The sequence below is a fragment of the Pecten maximus genome, chromosome 10, assembly GCF_902652985.1.
Source record: "Pecten maximus chromosome 10, xPecMax1.1, whole genome shotgun sequence".
In the NCBI taxonomy this organism is placed as follows: domain Eukaryota; kingdom Metazoa; phylum Mollusca; class Bivalvia; order Pectinida; family Pectinidae; genus Pecten; species Pecten maximus.
In genome coordinates this window covers 10,996,396-11,011,512 of record NC_047024.1, presented here as the reverse complement: position 1 = coordinate 11,011,512, position 15,117 = coordinate 10,996,396, and the positions used below count along the sequence as shown (strand labels likewise).

Below are 15,117 nucleotides of genomic sequence, written 5' to 3'. Positions count from 1 at the left end.
TTAATTGTTTCTGCCATAAGTGAGGATTTAAAATAACCTACCTATATGGAAGATAAGGAGAATTCTTAATGAATTTCAGTAACTACTACCTAAAAGTAAAGTCTAAAGTAAAGAATGCATCAATCAATGTATTGACAGCTGTGTTGTTTTTTATGATGTTGTTGTTTTGTTGGGTTTTTTTTGTAAAGAATTGCCCAGAGTTCTAAATTCTAATACCAGATTATCTCCCCCTAGTTTGAAACCTAGAATCAGACATATCCTAGAGGCACAATCACAGACACAATTTGATCATAGTTTATTATTCTGGAGACAGGGGACCAATCTAACATATTCACTGTAGTCCATTAATACCTTATGTCTCAGATAAGCAAGACCTGAAGACTGATGTGGAAGGATGACTGTGATGGGGGGACCAAGATGTGGGAGGATGACTGTGATGGGGGGACCAAGATGTGGAAAGATGACTGTGATGGGGGGACCAAGATGACTACAGTGGAGGTTTATCACTAACATATGATAGCTACTGTATACATCCCAGCCTAACATTGTACCACATCTCCAATAGGGGGTTGTTAGCCAGACTCTTCTGTTTTCATATCATCTTTATTTATAAGTACTCCAGCTGGATGATAATATTTATCTATAACGCCGATAAAAGTCTCATTATAACAGGGTTGATTTATCACAATATTTATCTATAACACCTATAAAAATCTTATTATAACAGGGTTGATTTATCACAATATTTATCTATAACACCTATAAAAATCTTATTATAACAGGGTTGATTTATCACAATATTTATCTATAACACCTATAAAAATCTTATTATAACCGGGATGATTTATCACAATATTTATCTATAACACCTATAAAAATCTTATTATAACCGGGATGATTTATCACAATATTTATCTATAACACCTATAAAAATCTTAATATAACAGGGGTGACTTGTCATGACATCAATTATGCACAGTTACAATCTGCTAAATAACAATGAATCCTGACTGATAGCTGTATGTACCTATCCTGTGACTTCTAATACATGTATGACTTGGACTAATGAATTAAACATCAATTATATAGGTTAGTTTACGTGGTGATTGGATAATGATAAGGTATCAATTGACATGATGTTACATGCAGTAATCCTAATGTGATGACAAAGTACATTACCAACGGCAATGTCAGCATCCTTCTGTCTGTGTAATGTTCCTGTACCAATCACTGTCTGTTGTCGCTGTAAGTATCCTTTATTTCCTCGATTTACACAACACTACAGTACTGATCTAACAGTCCCTCCTGTACCCAGTAATGGTCTCCATATGAATGGAACTCTATTGTTCTTGTAAGACCACAACACAAAGGATGCTTATAAATCATTTTAACAACACCAGACACATACCCTAAACCCTGTCCTCCTTGGAGCTGTTACCCCCTCCCCTACCATGTATCTCAGGTTCACATCACAGGCCATTTTTGCTGATTACTGTAAACATACATATTTTAGTGGTGATCTTATTTTAGCATTGTTTGCACTGATAGCATTCAGCTTAATCATGATTGCAGTAATTGTTGATTGTCTACAGTGGTTTCTATGGCACTCATTGTTGGTGCGCTAATCAATTCATCATTCCGCTAATCTGTTTTAATTTGTTTTGGACTAAAATTAATGAGTGCATCAAATTAAGTACATGTACATTATTTACAAACTGTTGTTTGTGCCTGTAGACAATAAAGCCAAATTTGACACATTCTGTAGCGAAGGTAATTATTAAGGTCAAGGATACTTTGTGTTGTTAAAATTATTGTCATAAAGGTCAAAGACACTTCGTGTTGTTAAAATTCACTAATTGTCATCAAGGTCAAGGACACTATTTGTTGTTACAATTCACTAATTGTCATCAAGTTCAAGGACACTTTTTGTTGTTAAGATTATTGTCATCAAGGTCAAGGGCACTTCGTGTTGTTAAGATTACTGTCAACAAGTTCAAGGACACATTGTGTAGTCAAGGTTACCATAGATAATTTGAGTTAAGGACACATTGTGTAGTCAAGGTTACTATAGACATGTTCAAGGCCACATTGTTTAGTCAAGGTCACTAGAAATAAGTTAAAGGACACATTGTGTATTCAACAATACTTATCAAGGTCAATGTGACAGACATTGCATGCCTATATACCAGCTATATAGGTGCCTGGACATCATATGCCGTAACTGTTGTGTTGAACCAAGATACACCATGTCTGAAAGTCAGCGTCTAAGTCTGCCATTGCCTAATTGTTGTGTTGAACCAAGATACACCATGTCTGAATATGTCAGCGTCTAAGTCTGCCATTGCCTAACTGTTGTTACACAGAAGTCCTAATGTTATGACTAGTAAAGGATAACCCCCTGATGGTGTAATTTAGTTTTCCTCAATCTTACTGCTGTTTCATATGAAATATATTTGTTGTGTTATATCTAAAACATCTTTCTTTGGTGAATTACATAGGACCATTGTTAGTAAACAAATGCACCAAATTAGAATTTCCCATGCTTACAAATCTGTCTATAAAGGTAGGGGGCATATACTGTTAGGTGCATTAGTAAGCTTGTCTAATGAGATAACATTAGCATGTGATTTCAATTATTGAATGTGTCTGTAATGAATTACTGGAATTAGTCTATACCTACAAACAGACGCCTTTAACTTTACAGACACAGATGCCTGTAACTTTTACAGACCAACAGTAAATTATAAGTCAGAGGAAAATGCCAATGAACTTTCAAGGCATGCTCGATCTGAGCTACAAGGTCAAAACTTTGTAGCTCAATCAGAACAGAGAGATTCAGCACTGAACACATACACATTATTCTGTTTACTATAACAGTGTTCCAGGGTAGAGCTTTATACATGTAACCTGACCTTTATCTATATATTGCATACAAATGTACAATATATCCTGCATTGTATTAACTTCGATAAAATTTACAAATAAACCATGATAATCTCCTTGTACACCTGTCTATAACAGACTTACTTCACTCTGACTTGTTACAATTGTACAAATGGTAAAAACATCACCACCTACACTCCACTGTATTCACATTTTCACAAGTCTGCACCCAATATAAATCCTCAACAGTAACCCCAAGTCTGCACCCAATATATACCCTCAACAATAACCCCAAGTCTGCACCCAATATAAACCCTCAACAGTAACCCCAAGTCTGTACCCAATATAAACCCTCAACAGTAACCCAAAGTCTGCACCCAATATAAACCCTCAACAGTAACCCCAAGTCTGCACCCAATATAAATCCTCAACAGTAACCCCAAGTCTGCACCCAATATAAACTATCAACAATAACCCCAAGTCTGTACCCAATATAAACCCTCAACAGTAACCCCAAGTCTGTACCCAATATACACCCTCAACAGTAACCCCAAGTCTGTACCCAATATAAAACCTCAACAGTAACCCCAAGTCTGCACCCAATATAAATCCTCAACAGTAACCCCAAGTCTGTACCCAATATACACCCTCAACAGTAACCCCAAGTCTGCACCCAATATAAACCCTCAACAGTAACCCCAAGTCTGTACCCAATATACACCCTCAACAGTAACCCCAAGTCTGTACCCAATATAAAACCTCAACAGTAACCCCAAGTCTGCACCCAATATAAATCCTCAACAGTAACCCCAAGTCTGTACCCAATATAAACCCTCAACAGTAACCCAAAGTCTGCACCCAATATAAATCCTCAACAGTAACCCCAAGTCTGCACCCAATATACACCCTCAACAATAACCCCAAGTCTGTACCCAATATAAACCCTCAACAGTAACCCCAAGTCTGTACCCAATATACACCCTCAACAGTAACCCCAAGTCTGTACCCAATATAAACCTCAACAGTAACCCCAAGTCTGCACCCAATATAAATCCTCAACAGTAACCCCAAGTCTGTACCCAATATACACCCTCAACAGTAACCCCAAGTCTGCACCCAATATAAACCCTCAACAGTAACCCCAAGTCTGCACCCAATATAAACTATCAACAGTAACCCCAAATCTGCACCAATATAAACTATCAACAATAACCCCAAATCTGCACCCAATATAAACTATCAACAATAACCCCAAATCTGCACAAATATAAACTATCAACAATAACCCCAAATCTGCACCAATATAAATCCTCAACAATAACCCCAAATCTGCACCAATATAAATCCTCAACAGTAACCCCAAATCTGCACCAATATAAACTATCAACAATAACCCCAAGTCTGCACCAATATAAACCCTCAACAGTAACTCCAAATCTGCACCAATATAAACTATCAACAATAACCAACACCTTCTAAGATGATAAAGGAAGAAAACCATTAATAAATATCACTACACATTAATCTGTGTAGTGACCTTCCTCATTACAGATCATTATGACAGTTCAGCCTCTATTTGACACATTTGCTGGTATACCTATTTACTGTTACCAGCATCTTACACCTGCAGAATGGCAGTGAACCCTACACACTCCAACAAAACCTCAACAAACTCGTTTACACAGCGAAAGGAAAGAAATCTGATGTGCCAAATAGGATTCAAAGCCTTAAAGAGGCATTCCTTTGTTCGAATGGCAGATATGAGCTGTACAGTAATTTATAAGATTGATAAATGAAAGAACCTTACACTCCTATTTATGACTAACTGTGATGGAATAAATATCATATTTGAACAGAAAATCTGCAAAATTCTGCAGCTGTGCATTGCACTGGATATTCAGCTACGCCTCCTTTGCTTCATTTAGATATCATGTGACACCAAAGACAACCCTAAACAGATCACAGCATAGTGACTGATGTAGGTGTATCAGTCTTTGTTGTGATGATAAACCCCAATTATAGCTTTTTTACCTCAACTAATTAGGGTAACGTGCATGCACAGCTAGTAAATGAGTTAAGAATATCAAAAACTTTTAAATATTACACACAAACATGATCTTACTCATGCACAAAGTCACATGAATATGAGCACAACAGGGAACGTACATGTGTGTTATGTAAACAAAATTAAAGCATGTGGCATGAATGTAAATGAAGGAAATTGCTACAGATTTAGTACCAACATGTAAAATCATTTATAGTGGTTCAATGATGTAACAGTTGCTTTCTTACTGTCTGTGATTTGGTAGCATGGTAGCAAGTGTAACTTTGAGCATAACTTCATTACGAATCTGTCGGGCTATCGAGTTGAGTATTCCGCAGAAATTTCCAGAAGCAATGCAAATTCCTTACTCATCTTGACTTACACAACCTCCTTCCATCTTTCCATCTATTTGCCGATATTCATACGACTTCTTATGACATTCACTATTATCTTGAGTCCTCATTTTCTCACTGATTCCGATTCCAGTGACCATTAGCTAATCACTAACTCAGGGAGTCGCATACATCATTTTCGTTTCTGTCCATGAATTTGTCCGTGCATGTTTGTATTGGTAGTCATTTGGGGATATTCACATTTTTAGACTCAAAGTTACATTTTCAAAAACAAAAAAATGTCTTAGAGCTTTGGGTTATCTTTGGACTTAATGTATTACAGTAAAGTTTATAACTTTTACTTGTTGAGAAAAATAAAAAGATTCCCATTTACTTTCTTTTGAAGCCAGTTAGTGCCACATGAAGTAAACTTTTTTATGTCGTAATTACGACTTAGTTATCTCGTAATTACGACTTAGTTATCTCGTAATTACGACTTAGTTACCTCGTAATTACAACTTAGTATGTCGTAATTACGACTTAGTTATCTCGTAATTATGACTTAGTTAAACATAAAAAGTTTACTTCATGTGGCACTAACCGACCTCCGTATTTCAATGATGGAATGGCCCTTTAACATTTTCGATGACAGAATAAAAATGCTAGAAATGTAGTTTTATGTTTCAGGTGCCCACTCTATACTATCTACTTTACAGCAATATAGGAAAACAAGATTTATCAACTTATATCAATCACCACTCTAGTTGGCTTGGTGGGTTAGTGTGTCAAAGGTTAAAGAGCTATGGGAGGAAACAGGAGAGAACATCCTCATGGTTGGGAAGGTGCAATACCTTTTAAAGTGTGTGTTGATCTGCTGTGACCCATCTCAACAAGCACTCAATATGTAGAGTATCTCAGAAATTTAGGTTCCGACTGTCTGCAACCATCGTTCGGCTACAAATTATTATTTCAATGTCTTGGTATTTAAAATTCAATTATTTTGAAATTTGGTAGAAATATTAACTACATTGTACAATTTTGTACATACCCATATCACTTACTTTTGTGTAAATACAGTAACACTTACTAGAGAGGCAAGTTGTCGCCAGTATCAATGTTTTCTTGCAATGAGGTAGGATGTTAACTGTTAAAAACTTGGCAGAGAACCTGTGTTTGTTGAGGCATAAAACTACAGAGATGAGAAATATAGCCACACTAGCAGTATCTGTGGTACATCATCAGTGTACAGCTAACTCCCTGATGATGTTTGATTGGCTCAGAGTTCATTAATCAGTGGAAGCTGCAAATTACATTGTACTTAAGGTGTGTTTGTGTGTGATACAGGGTGATAGAGGGGTGTATATAATGTACATCCAGGGAAGTAAAAATACTTGTCTATTTTACCTGATAACAGCAGGGTAATTGTTTCATAACACTAAACAATAAAATCATATCTTATTTTGTTAATCTTATTATGGTTTATCAGAAACACAAATAATATGAAGTGTTGGAAGTGATACAAAAATTGAACAAAGTTTTCTTAGTCAGGGCTCAAAGTGGTGCCTATTTCATGGCCATGGCGCCTTAAATTCACCATTGGCGACCAGTTATTGACCTATAAGACGTCTGCATGGCAACTAAAAAATTGTGTAAATTTGCGATTTGGTTAACCTTTCAAAGGTTACTGGCAATGCTAAAATGATATTCACAATTGAAAAAGTTACAGAGATGTTTAATACTGAATAAAAGAATTAAAAGATATTTTTTTCAAAATTAAGACAACTTGGGTACTTTGGCGACTAACTTTTCTAATTGGCATTAAGATTTTAGGACTTGGTAGCAAAATAGACCACCTGGTAAAAACATCCACTATGAGCCCTGATTAGTGATACACTAGACTAGAAACTGATCAGATAATGTCGGCTAGTAAAGTGGACATGGTATTTACATTAACATAGATAAGGGGAGATTAGAGGCTCGGTACCTGATGGTTCCATACTGCCCATAGGTCATAACAGGACCATGAGTAGGCATTGAATCACATTCAAATTACACTCTTTACAAATGAAATGGAGAGAAAAGTCCATTTAATCACCAAAGACTTGGCACAAATCTCCAATCCATGGTCCATATATATACTATAATACATATTAGACTATTGGTTGGAAATTCCTGCCAAGTCCCTGTGATTTTACCAACCAATAAACAAGAAAACAAGTGAAATGACTGATTACACTCTCCAAGAAGAGCCATTGTAACTGGAAAAAGTGAAACAGAAATTTCAGTCTATAACTTGCATAAAAGGATTGAAAAATACATGGATATGGTGGTTTAACACAGACAGTCACATGTACACTGTACACAACTCAAAAAGGGCTTTTATACACAGCCTTACCAATGTCTGACTTCAATATGATCTTAACTTTTGTGGTTGAGTCAACTCAAAAAATAGTCCACATTACACCTGACACCCTTGCAATCTAAACCCATCAAATATCATAGACCTGACTTTAGTAGACTCCGTGTTAATTAAGCAGTCAATGCATTTAACTTTTGACCTTGATGTAACATTGGCCTTAGGTATACAGACTAAAATATTGTACTGATTTCTCATTCCACATCTTTGCATCCATAGCTACATTTTATTGAGTTAGAAGATATGGGTTACTGAGTGAATAACCTTGATAGCAAATGTGCCATCATGTTGGTATCCAAGAAAATAGTGTTGACCTACATTCAGTAAGTTGTATATTATGGTCTGAAAAAGCATCATAGATGGATAAATGGCCACTGACGTTATACCCAAATGTGGTACACTGCCTTGCCAAGCTACATATATAAATGTTTTTTTTATAAACCTACCTTCAGTGAATAGGAGTGTCCTGTGGAATGGAATTACCTTTGACCTGAATGTGACCTTGACCTTTTTACTCAGACTAGAAAGTGGTACACTACACACCATCTGGACATCCCATCAAATCTATTAAATGTCTTTGACCTAGCATCAGCAAATCAGATGATATGTACAAAATAAGCGACTTGAACAGATCAGAAATATTTGACCTCAATAATGACATTGATCTTTGGCATTCAGATTGGTTTGTTTGGTTTGTTTTTGTTTAACGTCCTATTAACAGCCAGGGTCATTTAAGGACGTGCCAGGTTTTGGAGGTGGAGGAAAGCCGGAGTACCCGGAGAAAAACCACCGGCCTACGGTTAGTACCAGGCAACTGCCCCACGTAGGTTTCGAACTCGCAACCCAGTGGTGGAGGGCTAGTGATAAAGTGTCGGTACACCTTAACCACTCATACAGGCATACAGATCCCTATGTGGTACACAACATGCCAACACACTGTCTTTCCATCCACCATATATCTATCAAATATCATTGCTCTACCTTCAGTTAAAAGTTATGGCAATGCACAACAAATATGACCTGTGACCTTGATGTTTAACACAGATCAAATATGACCCCTGTGACCTTCATATTAAACACAAAACAAATATGACCTTTGACATAGATGTTAAACACAAAACAAGTATGACCCCAGTGACTTTGATGTTTCACACACAGCAAATGTAATTCCTGTGACCTTGTTGTTAAACACACAACAAATATGACCCCTGTGACCTTGATGTTAAACACACACCAAATATGACCTAGCTGTGACCTTGATGATAACACACCAAATATGATGCCTGTGACCTTGATGTTAAACACAACCAAATATAACCCCTGAAACGTTGATGTTTAAATGGCCTTGGACGTGCTATGTCAAAATTGGTACAATATAACCCTGTACACCATACCTTACCATCCTACATACACATCACACGATAACCAGTTGATACAGAGAACACCATACAGCACTCTGAAAACAAGATTATATAATAATTTCATATTGCAGAGCATATGCAACTATGATTTCTGCAGACAATCTGCTGTGGATGAGTGTTCAATTATCAGCTGGGAATACTCTGACAGGAACTTTCCGGCAGATACAGAATAGGATGTATTCGATGGATTTGATGGAAAATTCTGTCAATGTGATCACAGATAATAGATATATGATGTGTAATTTTAATATGATGGTTCATTAGATCCAGAATTTACAGTACCAAATGATTCAAACTCATTAAAGAGCTTTGTGATTTGGCCAGGGTGCTGCCATGTTAAAACCTATCAACCTTCCATGCGTTTCCATACCATACTTCATACAGCCATGAAATTTCAATAACCTTCGAGGAGTCGGAAGCTATGACCCAGAAAAGCATTTTTTGCAGGAACAAATAGACAAAGCAACAAACATTATAATATATTGCCTTTCCAAGAATTGTTTGGTCCTTTAGATCATTTCCAATCACCAATAACACCAACAGTCTAACAAATTATATATTTCAGTCACTATAACCAGCTTTAATTACCAGTATCACAAATGAAGCATTCACTAGTGAGGTCCTGCACTCAGTCATGTAACACATTTATTGATAATCTTCATAATTGCATATCATAAACCAGATAATTTATTGGTTATTTGAGATGAACAACTTAATTATCATACATTTTATGGCAAATATTGAATTTGTCCAGAGATTTAACTCTGATGATTAAGTGGATGGAAGAAGGACCTAACATCTATCTGGTTCTGCTGTGTAATGGAATAGGACCGGGTCTTAACATGGTCCTCATTGTGTTGGATAGGTGCCTTTATCTATCAAGAATGAATTGAATTGGGCACTTGTTGTCCTCAGTGGTAGGAATAGGGAACTGTGTTATATAATGGTCCTGATTGGTTAGAATTGGGGGTTTGTGTGTTAGCTTTGGTAAACAGCAGTAGCTAGTGTCTTAGACATCACCAACCAACATAGGGACGGCCCATTGCATGCTTTCTGGACCTCAGTTCAACAAGCAGTAGGTAGTGACATCTCCGACCAACATAGGGACGGCCCATTGCATGCTTTCTGGACATCAGTTCAACAAGCAGTAGATAGTGTCTTAGACATCTCCGACCAACATAGGGACGGCCCATTGCATGCTTTCTGGACCTCAGTTCAACAAGCAGTAGGTAGTGACATCTCCGACCAACATAGGGACGGCCCATTGCATGCTTTTTGGATGATGCTTAACCAACTGAGCTATTAGTAACACCTTAATAGGGGTCATAACTCTGATCCTTAATGGTTGGTTGAAGGACTGTTGGGAAATGGGGCTGTAACCTTCACACAAAAATGGTTTGAAGAGGTTTACCTCTAGTCTCAGTCTGAATTGTCTGGAAAAGGGACATAACTCTGTTACTTATTATAGCTTTAATTTGGGCCATTAAAAAAACTTTTTCTGAATGTGTTAGAGGAGGCCTTTGTTTCTGCTAATAACTGTTTGCACTTTCCAGTATCATTTTTAATTACTTTAGATAAAACTTTATAGTAAAAATAATGATATTGTACAAGGGTGCTTGGTGGATAGTTTCATTTATATATCATATGATGTATACCATGTATTAACTTGTATCTCTCAGATCTGAAAACTTGAAGAACGTAACTGAAAAAAATATATTAATCTAATGTCTAAGGAGGAAATAATAATTGAGATTAATTATCATATACCATTTAGTGAAAACAAATCAGTAAAAATTTTCTGTTTTATCAAGAAGGATGCTCCAGGCTTATTTAGAGGAAATCTCAGATATTTACATGTACTTAGAACACTCTGAGGCCTGGAGGCTATCTGGTATATATCAAAACATTTAGAGTCACAAATGGTTCACTTGAAGTTCAGGTTTACTGAATTTACAAATTCTGCCTGAAATGGGTGGGGAAAGTCCGAGTTAACTAGGATGTTGTGATCATTACTGTAGGTGTCTCTTTCTAAACTATTAGATGTCAGACCTGTGATTATGGTCAGTTTTAGTGAACAAAGGTTTAATTGAATGAAATTAATTGAAATGTATACCTTTGTTTTATAGCCAGTAAAACAGTATACCTGAAATTGACCGGTACACCTGTGTTTTATAGAGATAAGTGACCGGTACACTTGTGTTATATAGAGATAAGTGATCGGTACACCTGTGTTATATAGAGATAAGTGACCGGTACACCTGTGTTATATAGAGATAAGTGACCATACACCTGTGTTATATAGAGATATGTGACCGGTACACCTGTGTTAATTATAGAGATAAGTGACCGGTACACCTGTTACTGTCAGTAAGTGACCAGTACACCTGTGTTATATAAGGACTATTTAAGTGACCAGTACAACTGTGTTATATTGGGATAATTAAGTGACGGGTACATAGATATAACTGACTGGTACACCTGTGTATATTGTGTCATTACTGTATTTACCTGTCTGACTGGTACACCTGTGTATATTGTGACATTACTGTATTTACCTGTCTGACTGGTACACCTGTGTATATTGTGACATTACTGTATTTACCTGTCTGACTGGTACACCTGTGTATATTGTGACATTACTGTATTTACCTGTCTGACTGGTACACCTGTGTATATTGTGACATTACTGTATTTACCTGTCTGACTGGTACACCTGTGTATATTGTGACATTACTGTATTTACCTGTCTGACTGGTACACCTGTGTATATTGTGACATTACTGTATTTACTTGTGTCTGACTGGTACACCTGTGTATATTGTGACATTACTGTATTTACCTGTCTGACTGGTACACCTGTGTATATTGTGACATTACTGTATTTACCTGTCTGACTGGTACACCTGTGTATATTGTGTCATTACTGTATTTACCTTATCTGACTGGTACACCTGTGTATATTGTGACATTACTGTATTTACTGTGTCTGACTGGTACACCTGTGTATATTGTGACATAACTGTATTTACCTGTCTGACTGGTACACCTGTGTATATTGTGACATTACTGTATTTATTGTGTCTGACTGGTACACCTGTGTATATTGTGACATTACTGTATTTACCTGTGTCTGACTGGTACACCTGTGTATATTGTGACATTACTGTATTTACCTGTATCTGACTGGTACACCTGTGTATATTGTGACATTACTGTATTTACCTGTCTGACTGGTACACCTGTGTATATTGTGACATTACTGTATTTACTGTGTCTGACTGGTACACCTGTGTATATTGTGACATTACTGTATTTACCTGTCTGACTGGTACACCTGTGTATATTGTGACATTACTGTATTACCGTGTCTGACTGGTACACCTGTGTATATTGTGACATTACTGTATTTACCTGTCTGACTGGTACACCTGTGTATATTGTGACATTACTGTATTTACCTTATCTGACTGGTACACCTGTGTATATTGTGACATTACTGTATTTACCTTATCTGACTGGTACACCTGTGTATATTGTGACATTACTGTATTTACCTGTCTGACTGGTACACCTGTGTATATTGTGACATTACTGTATTTACCTTATCTGACTGGTACACCTGTGTATATTGTATCATTACTGTATTTACTGTGTCTGACTGGTACACCTGTGTATATTGTGACATTACTGTATTTACTGTGTCTGACTGGTACACCTGTGTATATTGTGACATTACTGTATTTACCTGTCTGACTGGTACACCTGTGTATATTGTGACATTACTGTATTTACTGTGTCTGACTGGTACACCTGTGTATATTGTGACGTTACTGTATTTACCGTATCTGACTGGTACACCTGTGTATATTGTGACATTACTGTATTTACCTGTCTGACTGGTACACCTGTGTATATTGTGACATTACTGTATTTACCTGTCTGACTGGTACACCTGTGTATATTGTGACATTACTGTATTTACCTGTCTGACTGGTACACCTGTGTATATTGTGACATTACTGTATTTACCGTATCCGACTGGTACACCTGTGTATATTGTGACATTACTGTATTTACCTGTCTGACTGGTACACCTGTGTATATTGTGACATTACTGTATTTACCTGTCTGACTGGTACACCTGTGTATATTGTGACATTACTGTATTTACTGTGTCTGACTGGTACACCTGTGTATATTGTGACATTACTGTATTTACTGTGTCTGACTGGTACACCTGTGTATATTGTGACATTACTGTATTTACCTGTCTGACTGGTACACCTGTGTATATTGTGACATTACTGTATTTACCGTGTCTGACTGATCCCAGGGGTTGGCCTCCTGTGTCACCACAGCTTCTGCCTCCAGCTTCTCTTCCACAGGAGGTACTTCTTCCTTCTTCTTCTCTTCTTCCTTCGTCTCTTCTTCCTTCGTCTCTTCATTCTCAGCCTCTGCAATACTCTTATTGGGTTTCTTGGTTGGAGTCCTCCTTGGATCTTCTTTGAAATCAATGGATTTTCCACTATATGCATCTGGTACCATGTTGAAGAAAGAGTTCTTTACTCTCACTTTGGTGGGATGAGGATGTGGTGCAAAAAAGTCGAAGTCGTCATCATCCTTGGGATCCTTCTTCTTGTCAGCCATGATTAAGGTGATCTTCTAATCCTGCTATCAACTTCACTGGATATAAAACTGAAAGTTAAAAATAGATCTTGGGATATTCCCTCTTTATATACAAATGTATGAACCAGGTGTAAAATCAATCAAGTTCATTATGCCAACCCCAGCTGCTGAAGACATCAATACCAAGCATGCATCAATATATGCTATAGAGATCTATAGATTTCGTTATCAAAAAGTAACAATATCTTCGGCAAATGTTGGAATTAGTATCCGAAAATTCTTATAAATATTAATATTAATATAATAACTATGCAAACCTTAAATCCATTAATATCAATTTGCTATGTCAAATGATATTTTCTATTGATCCAACTACAAGTATAATTCAGAAATGCATAAAATGATATAAGCAAGACATCTAAATTGTCGTGAAACACATGACAGAATAAAACTTACAGTGACCTTGGGTAAACAGTGTAATTATCCTCCACAAACCGATGTAAACTTGTATCACATGTGATGTTCAGCAAAGCTCCCCAACAACACCGAACACACTTACAAATGTGTTGTCTGGCTCTTAGCTTTCGTGTAACATATCCATGTTCAGGGCCTACATCTATTTGTTGGGTGTGCTACAGCGGCTGACTCAAATTTAACTCCCGCCAATGATGACTCAAAAAATCGATGTAACATCCGTCGCCCGGGTGACCGGCTCAGGTCTCCATCACACGTTAACACAAACTCGTCTTAGTCGGACAGACCTTTATTAATCATTAATTTATAAATGTTGACAAGTTTAACTACGCACGCGAAATTTTACCAGGTGATGCACGGAGTTCTGCTATGTGACGTGTACAGACACATCAGCGGGCGATGTTGCCGACATTCCCTAGAGGCGAGTGTGAGAATCATTATAATATCAACTGTTACAGAAGTTCCATCCATGAATGAATCACTATACATTGTCAATTTGGATGCGTTTTATATGTCAAAGGATAGTGGTTTGTCCTTTTCGATTCATTTCGTTAATTTTCTTTATTTATATACTGTATTATCATTTCAGTGATCGCGTTGTCTCATATAAAACAATCCACATTGTAACCTTATGTAAATGAGGCCTAACCATTACTGGCACTCACATATAACTCTGTTTCCTACATGTACATTTACATGCTATGTATTTCTCACCGTCAATGTCAGGGCAACTTTTCCCTTAAATTGCCATTAATTTCCAGTTAAACGTCCCTGGTTTATAGATATGGATTGCACCACAGGAAACTGAGAATTCGTTACAGTCTATATGTATTTGGACATTTCCTACTGTGTGTAGCACATTTTCCCTGTAGATTGCACATTATACCGAGGATGTATTTTTTTTTACAGAATTTTATATCT

General features: G+C 36.9%; 1 protein-coding gene across 4 annotated transcripts in view; it reads right to left on the bottom strand.

The window, feature by feature from the left end:
* The window catches only part of LOC117336006 (dihydropyrimidinase-like), a 97,283-nt gene extending 82,990 nt beyond the window's left edge, over nucleotides 1–14,293 (bottom strand). The window contains exons 1-2 of one of the 4 annotated variants that reach the window (XM_033896320.1): nucleotides 14,179–14,293; nucleotides 13,411–13,791 (exon numbers count right to left, since the gene is read on the bottom strand). In XM_033896320.1, coding sequence (XP_033752211.1) covers nucleotides 13,411–13,743 — 333 coding nt within the window. In that variant the 5' untranslated portion in view covers nucleotides 13,744–13,791; nucleotides 14,179–14,293. Of the gene's footprint in view, nucleotides 1–1,179; nucleotides 1,213–13,410; nucleotides 13,792–14,178 lie in introns of those variants that run through there. The other 3 variants (XM_033896319.1, XM_033896318.1, XM_033896325.1) reach the window with 3 other exon arrangements.
* Between the last annotated feature and the right edge of the window lie 824 nt (nucleotides 14,294–15,117).